Raw genomic sequence first — 16,752 nt, forward strand, 5'->3', positions numbered from 1 at the left:
GGTTGTACTGATTTCAAGGGGAGGTACTCCTAGGTATATCCAGTCAATCCCACATCATACACACAGTCTGGGTACTTGGGAAGGTACAAGAATTCTGGAGACCATTTATACTGAACACAGTACTTAGCTACTACAGCGATGGGTTCTATAGACCTGATGACAGAAATGATCTGCTATCATCCCTCCCCTGGTACTCCCTCACACATCACTCAAGACTTCAGTTTTTATCCTTCTTGCACTCTTCCCCATTATTCATAGTTTAGGTATTTTTACACCTTAAACTCTTTCAGAAGTGCTAATTGAATGTCTAATCATAGAGCAATTTAGCTTAGCCCCAAGTGGCTGATTCCACGAACAACAGAAAATAGTATTTCTTTAACCAGCCAGCAAGTTATTATAGTATTTGTACATTTCATTGAGAGCATGATTACTTTGTGCTTAAAGCAAGGGTGTGACCTCACAGCTAAGCTCAATGTGAGGTGTTGCCAGGCAAACTTTTCCAACCTAGTTCTGCCAACACACTTGGGTCCTGCCTTGTGATACCTACCTTGCTATTCCAGGTATCTGCGAATACCGCAAACTGATTGGCAGCATCAAAGCAAGAAACAGAGAGTTAATGAACTGTCTAGTGCCCTTGGGACTCCAGTTACCTGCCAATAGACCCTGTTGGTGCTGCTGAGAACTGCAACCAAATCAATGTTTTAATCATTATACAGTCAGGCAGACAGCAGCATATTCTAGGCTCTTACCCAAATGCTAATTATCTGAGGAAGAAATGCAGGACATAGCCCTTCCTGTTATGCAGGCAGGTCTCATGCAATTTCCAGCACCAACATTGACGGGGGAGGGGGAGGAATATCTCTGCAGGTTTAATCAGTGCAGCAGCAGCAACCCACCTCCCACCAGGGTGTGAAGTGAGCAAATTTCTTCTCTTCGTACTTAAGTCTTAAATAGTCAGTATTTGGCAAGGGCTGCAAGGAATGGAGAGAGTTTCATTTACTGCAGAAGGTTCTTTTTTCCATCTAGTAATATACATTCTCTTCTTCAGACAAGCCCCAGACTGCCGACCCATTCTTATATTCTTGTTTTGGCTGCAGCTACTAATACAATGATTCAGACAGCGAGCTGTATTTCAAGTCTATAAATACGATCTTCCACTTTTGCAGAGAGGTGCATAAAGAAATGCTATAGAAATTTGCCATGGTTTGAGCAGAGCTCTCCCTAATTCTCTCCTGCCAAAGCTGATCAGAACACAAAGTACTACCCTATTAGGCCCTGGGTCCAGAGAGATTGAAGAAAAGTTTTAAAATAAATATTGCAAACCTGGGATGACAAAAGGAAAACTAAGATTAAGGTAATGGCTGCCAAAAAGTTATTGCCACAAGCACCAACAACCAGATACACTTAGGGGCCTCTGCAGGTCACCAAAATCATGGCCAACTTCAACCAAAAATGACAGATTCATGGATTTTAAGGCCAAAAGGGACCATTATTATGAATGATCATGTACTCAGGTGTCCTGTGTAATGCAGGCCATAGAATCTCATCCAGTAATTACAGCATCAAGCCCATAACTTGTGTTTCAGCTATAACACACATTTTAGAAAGACATGCAAGTTTTGATTTAAAGACTCATGTCCTCCCAGGGCACTAAGCACCAGATTTTCAAGAGATGTCAGCACCCTGGAGCACTTATGTAAGTCTGGCCATAAGGATCACAATAAGAGCTCCTGAACACTTTTGAAAATCTGGCCTTTATTTAGGCTCCCATATGGGAAAATGGCACCTTTGAAATTCCAGCCCAATTGTGGGCACTGAACACTTAAAGATCTGGCCCTGAGTTCTTCAGAAAATACTACCTGCCATGGGGTATGGCAGACAAGTTGCAAAGCAGCAGAATTCCACAGAGGAAACAAGAACTGGCTAAGTGCTAAAGGTAGAAAGAAAATTCACCTTATACAAGTCCATTCTCACAGCCAAATGAGAGGGGTAACCATTGGCAACCAAAGTTTGTAAATATCTAAGTTGCTGAGCTTTTCCCTTTCCAATCTTAGCCAGACCTTAACTCTTGACAAGAAAGCTTTCAGTCCATAATCGGAATTCCCAGGCATTACCACAATACAAATAAGTTATCTGACGGAACAAAAAATTCCTACTGGATATTTATCTTCATGGAGAACATGATCTCCCATTTGCTTTGTGTTTTCCTACCACAGTCTCAAGAGTCCTCTAAACCTTAAATCCTCAGCCTCACCTCACAACTCTCTCCTGGGAAAAAACAAAAAAGCAGCCATGAACAGTAGGCCTCCCAGGTATGCCTTCGCACTTGGAACACACCATGCTGACTTTTTGTGCTTGAATCTCAGTACCTTGCATTGCTCTCAAAGGACTTCACAGTGCATAACTCATCCATATGTCAATCCCTTCACCTGTGCACAGAAACAGGAAGATGTCTGCCCATTCCATTCACCCAACTGAAAGACAGGTAACCCAAGACTCTGGTCTGGTTGTGGGCGAGTCACTCAAAGATGCTGTATTTCAAGAATACTGAAGAATGAGGGTTTTAAAAAGAAAAAAGATCCCCCACCCAAACTGTAAAATCAGTTTTGACAATATTGATTTAAGATAATTTTTTTCAATATTCTACAAGCTATCACCTGAATTTTCATGGTGTAGCGTTAACAATCCATGCCTCAGAATACCAGCAGACCTTGTCTATGTCTCAGCATCCTGCAGTAGCTGGGAGGACCCTATGTTACTCCTAGGGGAATTCTGTGCAGAATTTATGTCCCCTTTCTTTGCTTCCCGGCAGAAAAATGACTGACGGGGAAGCAAAGGGAAAAATCACAGAAGCGGTCATGCAACCCTCTACGGCAGTATGTTTTGGGTGACCAGGGCAGCCATCAGAGAGGTAAATCACTGTGGGGCAGGAGTCGGGACAAGGGAAGACCAGCTGGTGGCTCCTCCATGCACTGGGCTCAGCTGCTAGTCGTGGCTGGGCTAGGGAGGATGGGACTTCCTCATCCCCTGCACAGCATCCGGGGCAGAATCAAACCCACCTACAGATTTCTCCCCTGGCTGCAGGGGGAGGGATCCCTGTACAGGGAGCTACTCCTGCAACTGCCCAACCCCATGTACATCCAGACCCTCCTGCTGAGCCTCACCCTCCCCCCAAAATCAAATCAACCCATAAGACCCACTCTTCCTGCACCTAGACCACTCTGACAAGCCTCCCGTACCCAAGCCCCACCAAGCCCCAACCAGCTGCATTTGGATCCCCATCCCACTGAGGCCCACTCCCCAAGCATCTGAACCCCATCACTGAGCCCTCCACACACAGACCGCCGTGCCAAGCTTTATCCCTCCCACCCCACCCAGACCTTCCTGCTGAGCCCCAACCACCTTCACCTGGACTCCCCTGCAGAATCCCATTACCATTGCACCCAGAACCCCACCCCGCAACAAGCACCTGTGCATCCAAGATTCCCCCACACACCCCCCAAATCTCCCACTGAGCTGCCTGCACCCAGACTGCCCCACACAGATCCCTCAACCCACACCTAGATCCCCCCCACACTAAGCTAGTCCACACTTGGATCCTGCTTTGCTGAGCCTGCCTGCCCACACAGAGGGGCAGGGCTCTGGGGTAGGCCCAATCCTTGTACTGTGTCAGGGTTTGGTGCAGCCTCACCACTGAGTCTGTGTCTCAGGGGGGAGCTGCACAGTGGCCTGTGCTCCCTAATACCATGCTGGAGCCTCCACATTTATTTGACAAATAAAATTTGCAAAATTTTAAAATATTGTGAGCAGAATTTTTTCTTTTGGTGCAGAATGCCCTCAAGAGCACTATGTGCAGAGAGCCACCCATTACCTCTTAGACACAGATGACCCCTTTCACAGACAAGTAACATACAACCTATGGGAGAAAGATGCCTTACTCCTGGGAAATGGCACATGCACGCACACACACAAAGTCTTCCTTACCTGCATCTTTCCCATGGCAGCACTGAATTGCTCTTCAACAGTGGTCTGAAAGGTCCTTGCAACGATAACTGCATCGCCACCAACAACTGCTTGCCGCAGCTGTCCTACCTGGGTTTCTATAATGGCCTTACCGAGCTTAGCCAAGCCTCTGATCAGCATGATGGCATCACCTGCCATGACTGACCCCTTTCAGCGCTGAAAAACACAACAGAGAATCATGGAATATAGCAACAGTAAGAGAAAATCTTCAACTACTTATCAAACTGCTCATGAGAGTCAACGTCATGTTCCAGTTGATATTCCTGGGGGGACTCTGCACCCGCAGAAAACACCCCTCCCACCCTCTGCAGAATTCCTGTGCTTCCCTGCAGAAAATGGCAAGTAAGCTGAGGGGGGGGAGGGTTGATGAAAAGGCATGGGGGGCACACGCAGTTATGTGCCACCCCCCATTTCTGCAAGCACAGAGCTTCCCAGCTGAAGGAGGCTGCATCTGGGCTCCACTGACACTGCAGCTGGACGCCGCCTCCTGGTTCCTAGCGCCAGTTGTGCTACCCTTCTGTGTGCTGGGAGCCTTCCTGTTTTCTGTGCAACAGTGAGTGCCTGCGGTGGGGTTGGGTAAGGGGGGGTGAGGGGAAGAGGCAGTGGTGAAGGAAGTGAGTGGAATAAGGCAGGGGGAGGGAAATGTGGGAGTGAGGGGGGAGGATGGAGAAGAAGAGGATATAGGGGAATCATGGGGGGGAAGCAGGAGCCCCAGCATGTGGTGTCCCCTCAGCAGCAGCTGGGGCTCCCCAGTAAGCAGGCCCATCAAACCCTCACCCTGACAAGCCCCATCTCTCTACACCTGGACCCCTCTGACAAGCCCCACATCCAGACCCACACCCCATCAAGCCCCATTCCCCCAGCACCCAGACACACACACACACCCCCCGCTGAGCCCCAACCACCTTCACCTGGAACCTCTGCAGAGACCCCATGCACCTGCACATCCCCTTTGCATGCAGATCTCCCACTGAGCTGCCCGCACCCAGAAACCTCTCACCCCACACCTGGATCCCCCCAAACTGAGCCCCTCCACACATGGATCCTGCTGGGCTGAGCCTGCCCGCTTGGTATACCTGGAGCAGAGGGGCAGGCCCAGCCCTTGCACTGTGTCAGGTGCAGCCTCACTGCCAAGTCTCTGTACTGGAGGAGGTGGGGGCTTCAGGGTGATCTCCTACCTCAATGCAGCCAGTGGCCTGTGCTCCCCACTGTTATGCTGGAGCCACATTTATTGACAAATAAAATTTGCAGAATTTTAAAATATTGTGCACATAATTTTTAATTTTTGGCACGTAATTCCCTCAGGAGTAAATTGCCCTCCACCCCCTTTGGGCAACTGCTCTGCTTAGGGATCTCTGCTTAGAGATCCAATAGCTAATTGGCCAACCTGAAAGCCAGCCAGAAAGAAGCCTTGTTCCTACAAATGTACACAAAGGACACTATTTCAGAACTTGCATACCTTCAGATTAATACAGAACTGTTCTAGGGAAGGCAGAGTTAGGTAAAGCCAATAACCTTAGGCATATAGTCCCACTTCCCTTCCTACTCTATGCACACACAAGCATCAGTAAAACGAAAAGGAGTACTCGTGGCACCTTCGAGACTAACACAGCTGCTACTCTGAAATAAGCATCAGTGTATGTGTTTGACACCTGATTATCAAGGTTTGAAATATTTCCTTAATATCTACCTCCCCAAGGACTAAGCTAGTCTGACTGAAGAGTACCTGTAACTGCCATGCTTTCTCACCTGCACACACACCTCACCCAATTAATTTACATGGCCACATCTTCACTCCCCCACCAATAGGTAAACCCTAACACAGTACTCTAGTCAGCTAATTCTGTCCCTCCAAAAATAGTATTGCTAGCCCCCGTTGCAACACCTGCACCCCAGTGGGTCAATTCTCGGCTCTCACAGACACACAACGATAGACTTGTTCTCAGCTGTCCCCCTCCAACCATCCGCAACAAGTGAGTTCTAGGAGTCCCTACCTCTTTTCAGAGCTTTGTTGCTGCACCACCTCCTGGACATGAAAGTACCACCCAGCCTCCCAACTCCAACTTTCCATGTGGGCCATTCCGCTGATCCCTTTTCTAAAATGAGAAGTATGGTTGTAGTGCTCTGTTTCCTTTCTCTCCCCACCCAGGCTAGGAGCAGCACTGCTGCCTCTTTCCTGCTTTCTGAAAAAAAACTATTGGCACTTAACCATTCTGCCATTTTCCTCCCCCTTCCTCAGTAGGGGCCAGCAGGCCCTTCAACCATGCTCACATGGACAACATTTCCACTCACTTCTTTTTAGCTGACAAATCTGAGGAACTGTCCCAGATTGAGGTGTCATTAGAGGTGGTTTTGGAACAAAATGACAAACTAAACAGTAATAGGACCAGATGGTATTCACCCAAGAGTTCTAAAGGAACTCAAATGTGAATATGTAGAACTACTAACTGTAATTTGTAACCTATCACTTAAATCAGCTTCCGTATCAAATGACTGGAGAATAGCTAATGTGACACCAATTTTTAAAAAGGGCTCCAGAGGTGATCCCGGCAATTACAGGCCAGTAAGTCGGACTTCAGTACCAGGCAAACTGGTTGAACCTATAGTAAAGAACAAAACTGTCAGACACATACATGAACATAATTTGTTGGGGAAGAGTCAACATGTTTTTAGTAAAGGGAAATCACGCCTCATTAATCTAATAAAATTCTTTGAGGGGGTCAACAAGCATGTGAACAAGGGGAATCCAGTGGATACAGTGTACTTAGATGTTCAGAAGCCTTTAACAAGTCCCTCACCAAAGGCTCTTAAGCAAAGTAAACTCTCATGGGATAAAAGGGAAGGTCCTCTCATGGATTGGTAATTGCTAAATGATAGGAAACAAAGTGTAGGAATAAATGGACAGTTTTCAGAATGGACAGCGGTAAATAGTGGTTTTCCCCAGGGGCCTGTACTGGGACCAGTCCTATTCAACATATTCATAACTGGATCTGGAAAAAGGGGTAAACAATGCGGTAGCAAAATCTGCAGATGATAGATAGTTAAGTCCCAAACAGACTGCAAAGAGCTACAAAAGGATCTCACAAAACTAGGTGACTGGACAACAAAATGGAAGATGAAATTTAGTGTTGATAAATGCAAAGTCATGCACATTGGAAAACATAATCCCAACTATACATATAAAATTATGGGGTTTAAATTAGCTGTTACCACTCAAGAAAGATCTTGGAGTCCTTGTGGATAGTTCTCTGAAAACATCCACTCAATGTGCAGCAGCAGTCAAAAAAGCAAACAGAAGGTTGTGAATCATTAAGAAAGGGATAGATAAGACAGAAAATATCATATTGCCTCTATATAAGTCCAAAGCACTCCTACATCTTGAATACTGGATGCAGATATGGTCGCCACGTCTCAAAAAAGATGTATTGGAATTGGAAAAGGTTCAGAAAAGGGCAACAAAAATGATTAGGGGTATGGAAAGGCTTCTGTATGAGGAGAGATTAATAAGACTTTTCAGCTTGGAAAACAGATGACTATGGGGGGATATGATAGAGGTCTTTAAAATCATGACAGGTGTGAAGAAAGTAAATAAGGAAATGTTATTTACTCCTTCTCATAACACAAGAATTAGGGAGTCTCCAAATGAAATTAATAGGCTGCAGGTTTAAAACAAACAAAAGGAAGTCTTTTTTCATACAACACAGTCAAGCTGTGGAACTCCTTGCCAGAGGATGTTGTGAAGGCCAAGACTAACCTGTTCTGTTCATTCCCTCTGGGGCACCTGGCATTGCCCACTGTCAGAAGACAGGATACTGGGCTAGATGGACCTTTGGTCAGACTCAGTATGGGTGTTTTTATGGGATGGATCACCCTGAGCTAGTGGATTTTTCAGGCTCAGCTAATTGTGATATACATCTTAGGGCATTCTGAATGTAAAAGACATTGATTTCAAAATCCTCCTAGAGTATTAGCAAATGAATGCTGGACCATGTGTCCATTTGAAAGGCAGACTGCCTTATGTTTGTAACAAACAGATAGTGTAATTTCAGCATATTAAAGTGATTTGCTGGGTGACTGCTAGAGATGTGTTAGTTTAGAATAATAAACCCAATTAGTGCAACTCTTTCCTATAGCACCTATCACAACAGGGTCCTGCCCTATGACTAGGGCTCCTAGGCACTACAGTAATACAAATAAATAAACCAAAAGTGATTTCTTCTGAGCATAATTGTTCCTCATATTGGAAGAGCCATGAGTGCAACGTAAACAGGACACTCACTACTCTCTGTGTGTTGTGCTGAGCAGGTTCGCAGCTACAGGCAAAACAGCGTTTTTAGTTTATTGCACTTTCGTCTCCAGCAACTTCCCTGTACACATGGTCCTCCTCAAGTTTTCAGGACTCTGAAATGTCTCCTATCCAGTGCTGGCTCACAGACCCACTCTGATAGAGAACATTCACTTGGGCACAGGATGCCTTCTAAGGCTCGATCCCCAGTTGGAGGAGAATTCTCTATATTGGCCTCCAGACAATGTCCTTAACACTTCTGGCTGTAGACTCCACTGGGCACTGCGAGAGTCACTGTGTATTTAAACTGTTTCCTTGATAACTGCAAAGGCACATTTTCATTTTTAGAGTGTGTTCTGTCAACACATATATATGAACAATGATTATAAACGGCTAATACATTCAAGTGCTATAAACTCAGACAACAGTACATATGGTATTACGCCCTATTGCAAGACATGAATGACTGAATCCAGATATTTTCTGAGCAAATGCAAAGAACTTTCTTGTAAGCAAGCTCCATTTATCAATCACATAGAAGTGGCATGTGATTCGTTACACTAAGAGAGCTGAATTCCAGGGAAACCTAACTGTTCCTGTAACTCAAGTTACAGGAGTATTTGTTTAACACAGCAGAATAATCAATGCCCAAGACAAAGGGTAGCTATCTCTAGTCCAAAGTAATAAAGAAATATTATAAATTATGTGGGCCATGCTCTAACTACAGCATAAGTCACACAGCCAGAAGCATAGGTGCTGACTCTGTACTTGTATCACAATTAAACCAATATCTGAGAATTAGAATTAAGGCTATGCATGCCATTTTTTGGAGGGGTCACTTTGTATGATGTGTCTATAGGCTTCAGAATGGTTAAAAAAAGAGACCAAATAAAACCTTGACTTCTGAATCTCTCTGCTTTGAAGAGTTTAAAGTCAGCCTCTTAATATTAATGCAACAAAGCTTTATGTATTTTTAAACTTAAAAACTGTCTTGTTAGGTAAGGAAAGAGGTTTACCAACAGAAGGGTTTTTTCATCCTTAACCACCGGAAGTTTTTGCTAGGTCTTAACTTAAAGTATCTGCAGCATTATCCCTGCAAATCAGACTTAGGGGGGGAAGTAGCCACTATAGTATTTCAATTTGGACAATAATGCTAAGTATACAAATTCACCATTATGAAACAGTTAGGGTTTAATCTCATATTTGAGAGGAAGAAGAGTGCATGAAATGGTTCTGTTACAATACCATAAAACGATGTGGCTGATAAGACCCTTTATTTTGGAAGACTTATTAATTTTCAAATTAATAGAGAAGTTAAAGTCACAAATGGAAATCATATTGCTCAATGTACTCTCATCCTCCACAGCTAAATATATCAATGAGCAAATATGACCAGTTCCCCTTTCTTAGTTTTAGCTGGAAAACAGATACTGGGCCAAATTTGCTGCTGACAAACCACAACTGATTTCTGTGGGATTACATCCACTTATGCCTACAATAAATTTAACCTTTCCACCCCTATGTGCACTGTCTGCCATTTGAAAATTCAAAGGCCTCAGTGATTGCCCCTGTCCTGAGCTGCAAAAGGACAATTTACTGGAAGCAAGGCATAAAATCTGGTACTCCTTCATTCAGCTAAACAGACATGGTGAGCTCACCTTTGTAAAGCGGTGGGGAGGAACAAAAACAAAAAACAACAAACAAAAGTGTTTAAAATAATCATTGTTACATTTTCCTGTGCAATGTTTTTAGGGTATCAGATCAGAAGCCACCACACTAAATAGTCCCAGAGTCCGCTATGAAGCAAGATTTGAAAGAGGGCTCCAAATCTCCTATATTAAATCCAATTACAAACATCAAGAAGTAGAGCATATGAAGGAAAAGGGCTTTTCACACATGGCTAAATTGGAAATAAGTTTGCTTGCTTAACTGTATACAGGGAATACAGAGTATTCCTGGTATGCTTTTGTTAACATCAGTACTAAGGAGGCCACCAAAGAATGAAGGCTGACAGAAGTGGGTCTCAAACAGACAACACCATCATGCATTTTGATACAACTGTTACTGTAAACTTCCTCCCATTAAATTCCCCATCCCTTGCTTGCCACATGTTGGTCAGTATCAAAGTAAGTGCAGCGGGGCAAAGGAAAACAGCTCTGTAGCAATGAATGACCCTTTAAAGCTTAGATAAGGTACGAAATGAAGCACCTACCACTATCAGGCAGAAGTTATAAGCAAAGAACATTAACATTTTTTTTCATCAGAATTATGTTCCCCAGGAGGACAGGTTTTTCCCCTCTTAAAAAAACTCAAGCTCAATGCTCAGGAGAGCACATAAAACTCATTGTCTGGAAGGGATGTGGAAAGCAGAAGTCAATGAGACTATCAGGGCAAGGAGAGGAAAACATGGAAGAGAACAATCATAAAAAAAGGAACAGGTAATTAGGAAGAAAAGAAACACAAAGATGATTTATTTTAATGAGAGCAAGTGAGGGACCCAGAAAGAGAACAGACCGAAGTTGTTAAACTGAAAATGGGGGGGGAGGGGGGAGGAGAGGAAGCACATCAAGCTGCCACACTGAGTTGAAGAGGGTTTGGCAGTTATTGAGCAGAGGAGCCAAACTTTTGTGAACACCCACTGCAGCAAGCAGGCTTTGTTCTACAAGGACTCTGTTCCACTAGGACTCCACCTACACTACTAAAAAGACTGCTAGCAAACTCTCAACATACAACTTTCTTAAGGAGTGGCTTCTGCCTCAAATTTTCAGAAACGATTTTAACCACATTGTACCCTGCCTATACCATTGTCAGGACAGGCAGGCAGAGACTAGTACACTTTGCATCCAAGGTATTGACAAACAAGTCCCATTTTTATGCTAGCAGGCAGATGGTTTGTTAGCCTGGCTAGAATAGGGTCTGTGGCTGGCTGACAGACATCAACCATGGGTTATTTTCCTAGTATAGTCAGAGCCACAGTGTTTGGGTTAGTTAACCTTTTATAGCTCAGTGCATACCTGGAAAAAGTCCCACAGCTCTTAATATGGGGGAATGCTGTTGATGAGGCTGGAATCAAGTCACTCTAGGACATAACAAGGTGAACATGGTAGGGTTTTTTGTTTTTAAGCTACATACCACACCAGTGAGTAATCTGCTCTCCTGCCTCCTCACTGAATTTCAAACCCAGCTGAAACCTTGCAAGCTAAATCAAGGAATAAAGCAGAACATGGCATGCTATTAAGAACATGCAGGGAGCCAAAATGTATTTTAACTTTTTCTTCAGAGGAGTTGTTGCTTTAAACCATCATTATAATGTTGCAAGTACCACACAAGAAGTGTGCAGTTATAACAAGGCACTCTGAGTGTATGGTGAGGCATGGGATCAAAGTCCAGCTGTATAACCACTGAACAAGAGTCATTATCAGATACAACTTAGATTCTTGCATTTATACCAGCCACCTCTACAGTTTAAAAAAAAAAGAATCAATTGCTCAACTTCTGACCCCTATGTGGTTCTACCAGATACCCACACAGTCAAATTCAGACAGTAAAATTCCTCCTTCCATGGTTTTCATTATTTTAAGGTAACAGTATTTTGAATCAGCAGAGTGCTGTAATACAGCCCCCAGTATATATACACACACTTCAATAGGATCAGAAGTCTATATGCCCTTGGATGGAGATATTTAAGAAGTGTTCTGCTTTCTGAAATGCTGCATCTTGGTGCACAAGAATGCCTTTCCTGGGCTGGGCAGACACTTTGGTGCCATTAATTTTACTTCATAATTCCAGGTTTATCCATGACCAGACGAAAGATATTCCACTTTTGTATTGTGAAAGTAGAATGAATTATATTGAAATTATAATTCATTAAAGAAATGTTACTTGAAGGGTTTGTTGAGATATAGTTGTCATGAAGAGAAACATTAAGGAGTGTGAGACAATGGGTCCTCAAACTAATTAACTTAGAGCTCCTACTGAGCTAGGAGATTGGTAAACATTAGTATGCAAACAAGATATGTATGTATATTTGTCAGTTTCTGCTTTCTTTTGTCTCTTATGTTAAACTGGCTTTGGCTTAGCTGTATAAATAAGTTATCTTGAGCCTCAGAGAGGGGCTCACATCTGGGTGCATTAGCAAAGTGCTTTGCTAATAAACAGAGTGGTCTGACAAATTATGTGAGTCCTGAATCTGACTTTGACAATATGGAGGTTCCACTGAGATGGCAACCATCTTCTCTGGGGCTGTGTGACTCCTGACTGTTCTTAGGACGGCCGTGGCAAGCCGGCACCTGGGCATTTGGCCCGAGCGGTCCTCCCGCCAGAACGGAAGGGTGCATGACCACAGTGAAGTCTATGCCATCAAACCTGTTGGTTCTCAGTCTGTTCTGGTAGGGATCCCGGGATCTGACATCAGACAAAACACAGAAATAATTACCTGACCAGATTCCTGGACTGAGGACTGTCTTGTCTCTGTGTCTATCCGTCCTCCCTGTGGTGTGTTTGAGTCTGGGCGTCATCTCCATCCGGGGATCGGCTGACCAAAGGGTTCTGAGTGAGTGAAATCTGCACAATCGCAGCCACACCTTGGGTAAAACCCTTGGTGTGAAAGCAAGGGTGATTGAGGCAGTAGCCTGTGGGCTCCTTTTGTGTGTTGCACCGGGCATCACTCTGACGAACCCGAATTTCCTTCTTGTGTGATTGGTGTGTAAAGTATGGGTAACCAGACGTCTACGTCGGGACAGTTCCCTAAAGGAACGCCGGCTCAGTTTATGTATTTTAGGAAGAGTCCGGACTCCTGTAAATTTCTGGAAAAATGGTCTAGGCTAAGGGGGTCAGGTAGAGTGGCTACTACCACCACTATGCTTCTGTCCCCAGAAGCCTTTACCGCTATTCTGAGGGAAAATGGGCCCTTTTCCCACAGAAATGGTCTATAAGGGACTGCTGCAGGCAGCAGAGAGAGAGAATCTGATCAAAATTGTTTGACTATTGGGTAATGTAATCAAAATCACTAAAGGATGTAAGGGGTTTCTACTGGAACTTAACTTGGCTGCTCCTGGTTGTGTCTAGATGTACAAGATGGAAGTATAATCGGGGTACAGTTGTGTAAAAGAGTAATCACAGTGCAAGGGATGTTAGGCAAAAGAGAATTGTGTGTGCGTATAGTGCTAAAATCTGAAGCTGTGTCTCAGCTATTACCTGAGAATAAACTTAAAGCTTGGTACAGCAGAGAAACTATTGCAAACATGGTCTGTTGCACAAGAGGGGAAACTGAGGTACACTACCTCATGAATTTCATAAATGACCAGTGAGTGGGGTAATTCACTAGCCTGACTACAGAACAGCCTGACTACAGAACAAAATAAGTACAGCCTGGAGGTAATTCTTCTGTTTTTCCTGCAATTAGCAAGGAAATTTGTAAAAGAAAGTGATATCATTAAGCAATAATCTGTCCCCACCAGGGGGATGGAAATTGTTTCTTTTGTTTTTAGACTCTACAAGCAAGCTGGCGCCAGCGGAAGAATAACTCAGAATACCATGGATCTATGTTTTGTGGTGTTTGTCTTGTTGCTAGCATTGTTGCGTTTTAATGAACAGAAAACCTCATGACATGGGTGGGGGATGGCTTCAAAAGGCTGACCTGGGGGGAGAAGATGTGTATGGGAATGCAAAAGGCTAACGCAGGAGAATCCCAAAATTCAGTGGCCACTGTTAGGATCTTGGGACAAAGACCGAGTAGACATCTTAAAAGACAAACTCGGCCAACCTAAAACTAAATTGGCAAAAGGAGAGGTTGATTGTTTCATGCAGTGGTGGGAAGAGGCAAATCATAGGTGGACAGAATCAAAACTTGCCTCTCTCAAAGATTCTGGCTTCTATCCCACCAGATGCAACTCATTTTACTGTTGTTGATTTGTGCTCTGCTTTCTTTTCTGTCCCGGTTCACCCTGACTCCCAGTTCCTGTTTGCCTTTTCTTACAAGGGGCAACAGTACACATGGACCACACTGCCCCACGGGTATACGGAAAGCCCGTCATATTTTTCCCAAGCATTAGCCCGAGACCTTGTTTTCCCATCCAGGTCCATACTAGTCCAATATGTAGATGATCTACTCCTCTGTTCCCCTTCATTGTCTGCCTCTGAAATTGACTCTTTAGTGCTCCTTACTGCCCTAGCAAATAAGGGTCACAAAGCTTCTCGCTCGAAACTACAACTCTGTCAAGTTTCTGTCACATACCTTGGCTTTCTCCTCTCCCAGGATTCCCGTGCACTTTCTCCCACCCACGTCCAAGCTATCCTTAGCTTTCCCCCGGAAGTTTTTCGGCATGGCTGGATTTTGCCGACAATGGATTCCCCAATATGCCTCCCTTGCAAAATCTCTCCAGGAACTCACTCGATTCTCTGTGCCTGACCCCATGCTGTGGTCCCCTGAGGCCAATTCTGCCTTTGTTTCCCTCAAACAGGGTTTGGCTTCTGCCCCTGCCTTAGGGCTGCCTGACTATTCTAAGCCTTTTACCCCTTTCTGCCACGAACAATCTGGGTGTGCACTTGGAGTTCTCACTCAGATGCACGGAGAAAAGAACCACCCAGTGGTTTATTTCTCTGCCACTTTAGACCCTGTTGCCCAAGGCTTACCCCCCTGCCTGCGTGCTGTGGCTGCTGCACCACGCCTAGTCGAAATGTCTGATTCCCTTGTTCTCCGCTCTCCTCTTACCCTCCTGGTCCCTCACTGACCTCACCCTGCTCTAAGACTCTGCCCCAGAAACCGAGAGAGAATCCTGGGTTGCCCAGGGTTGCTCTCTACATCCTGATTCCTTTTGGTGCTCGTCTAATGGCACCTTTGTAGCCCCCTTTTCACTCTACCCATCTCTGGCCACCCTGCTACACGGTGTTTCGCATGTCGGAAAGGAGGGGATGGTCTCTGCTGTAACAAAGACAAGATGGTGGGTCCCCCCATTTTAGCTCTTTTGCAGCCTGCCACTGTTCAGCCTGTACCATTTGCCAAAGCCATAATATTGGTAAACCGGTAAAAGTGGCCCAGGGGTTCCGGGGCCTGCCTCAAGCACCGTTCTTGCACAAATGCTTAAGTGTCAACAATATGAATTTATATTGGTTATGGTATGTTTATTCTCCGGTTGGATTGAAGCTGGACCGTATATTGCATATCAAACACCTGTTGCACTGTCCCTACCACCCACAGAGTGCAGGTGCAGTTGAAAGACGAAATGGTGTACTTAAGAATAAGCTTGCTAAAATTTGTGACTCTACAGGATTAAGCTGGCCAGTAGCCCTTATGGACATGAGATCCACTCCATCCCAAAGGCATAAATTAAGTCCCTTTGAAATTGTTATGGGACGTCCTATGCGAGCTATGACTATCATTACTCCTGTTCCAGATTTGAACTTGACTCACAGCGCGCTCCTTCACTATTGCAAGGGACTAATGCAAGCTGTAAGTCACTTCCATTCACAGGTTCGAGTCGCCTGGCCCACGGAACCCACCTCCGATGCTTGCCACAACCTCGAGCCAGGTGATTGGGTCTACGTACAGCGCCATCATCGAAAGCACGCCTTGGAGCCCTGGTGGAAGGGTCCTCATCAGGTACTGCTTACTACACAGATGGTTGTTAAACTATCTGGCATTGCAGCGTGGATACATGCTTCACAGTGTAAGGCGGCACCATCCCCAGAGAACCAGTCACCACCTCAGGACAACACAGAGTCAATTTTGACTCCAGAAGACGACGTAGAGGAACAGTCTGCAATACCTTACAATCTACGCTCTCGTAAGGGTTGCCAGAAGCAGACTACGAACAAAAAAAAAAAAAAAAGCAGTAGCGAGTCTAGCGCCTACTGCCTGGTGGGTGTAAAACCGTGACTGCGGTTCCCTCAGTTGAGGTTGTCAAAACCAGAAGAGCCTTGCCTCCAACATGTGCCTCTGCCTGTTCCTCGGCTGCTGGTATCTTACGGTCTGGGGAGACCACGATGACAATTCTTATATCCAGCAGCAGGTGTGGATAGCTCAGACCCTTAATATTTCTAATTGCTGGGTCTGTAGCCACATCCCAGCCCACTCTCAAACTGGTGTTCCTGTCCTGACTATCCCACTTAAGTCCCCAGACCTCACTGGAGGGCCTCGTCCGTTTAACAAAATACGGAACAACAATGACACTTGGGAAGCAGTGGGAATAAATGCATCTAAATGGATAAGTGTGGTGGAGGGAAAAGGTCGTTGGTGTTGGGTGTGTAATGGGACAGGGCTGGATCTGGGGAAAAGCCATTGCCTTCAGCATATTGTGGCCAATGGTGTATGGGATTATTCAAACAAAACTAAAAAGCGGCGGGCCGGGTATGGAGATATGAATTTTTTCTCAACCTGGGATCAAACAGAGAAATCAATCTCATGTTCCCCCTACAGTAACCTTAGTGAAAACAATACAAACTTT

The 16,752-nt window shown here is 44.8% G+C and overlaps 1 protein-coding gene across 7 annotated transcripts in view; it reads right to left on the reverse strand.

Moving 5' to 3' along the window:
• Positions 1 to 16,752, reverse strand: part of COQ8A (coenzyme Q8A) — a 124,543-nt gene that overhangs the window by 94,891 nt on the left and 12,900 nt on the right. For 4 of the 7 annotated variants that reach the window (XM_073338683.2, XM_073338682.2, XM_078852259.1 and 1 more), the window contains exons 2-3: positions 3,985 to 4,179; positions 548 to 580 (exon numbers count right to left, since the gene is read on the reverse strand). In XM_073338683.2, the coding sequence (XP_073194784.1) occupies positions 548 to 580; positions 3,985 to 4,161 (210 nt within the window). In that variant the 5' untranslated portion in view covers positions 4,162 to 4,179. Of the gene's footprint in view, positions 1 to 547; positions 581 to 3,984; positions 4,180 to 11,440; positions 11,508 to 12,743; positions 16,079 to 16,752 lie in introns of those variants that run through there. The other 3 variants (XM_073338675.2, XM_073338676.2, XM_073338678.2) reach the window with 3 other exon arrangements.

The sequence above is a fragment of the Lepidochelys kempii genome, chromosome 3, assembly GCF_965140285.1.
Source record: "Lepidochelys kempii isolate rLepKem1 chromosome 3, rLepKem1.hap1, whole genome shotgun sequence".
Classification (NCBI taxonomy): domain Eukaryota; kingdom Metazoa; phylum Chordata; order Testudines; family Cheloniidae; genus Lepidochelys; species Lepidochelys kempii.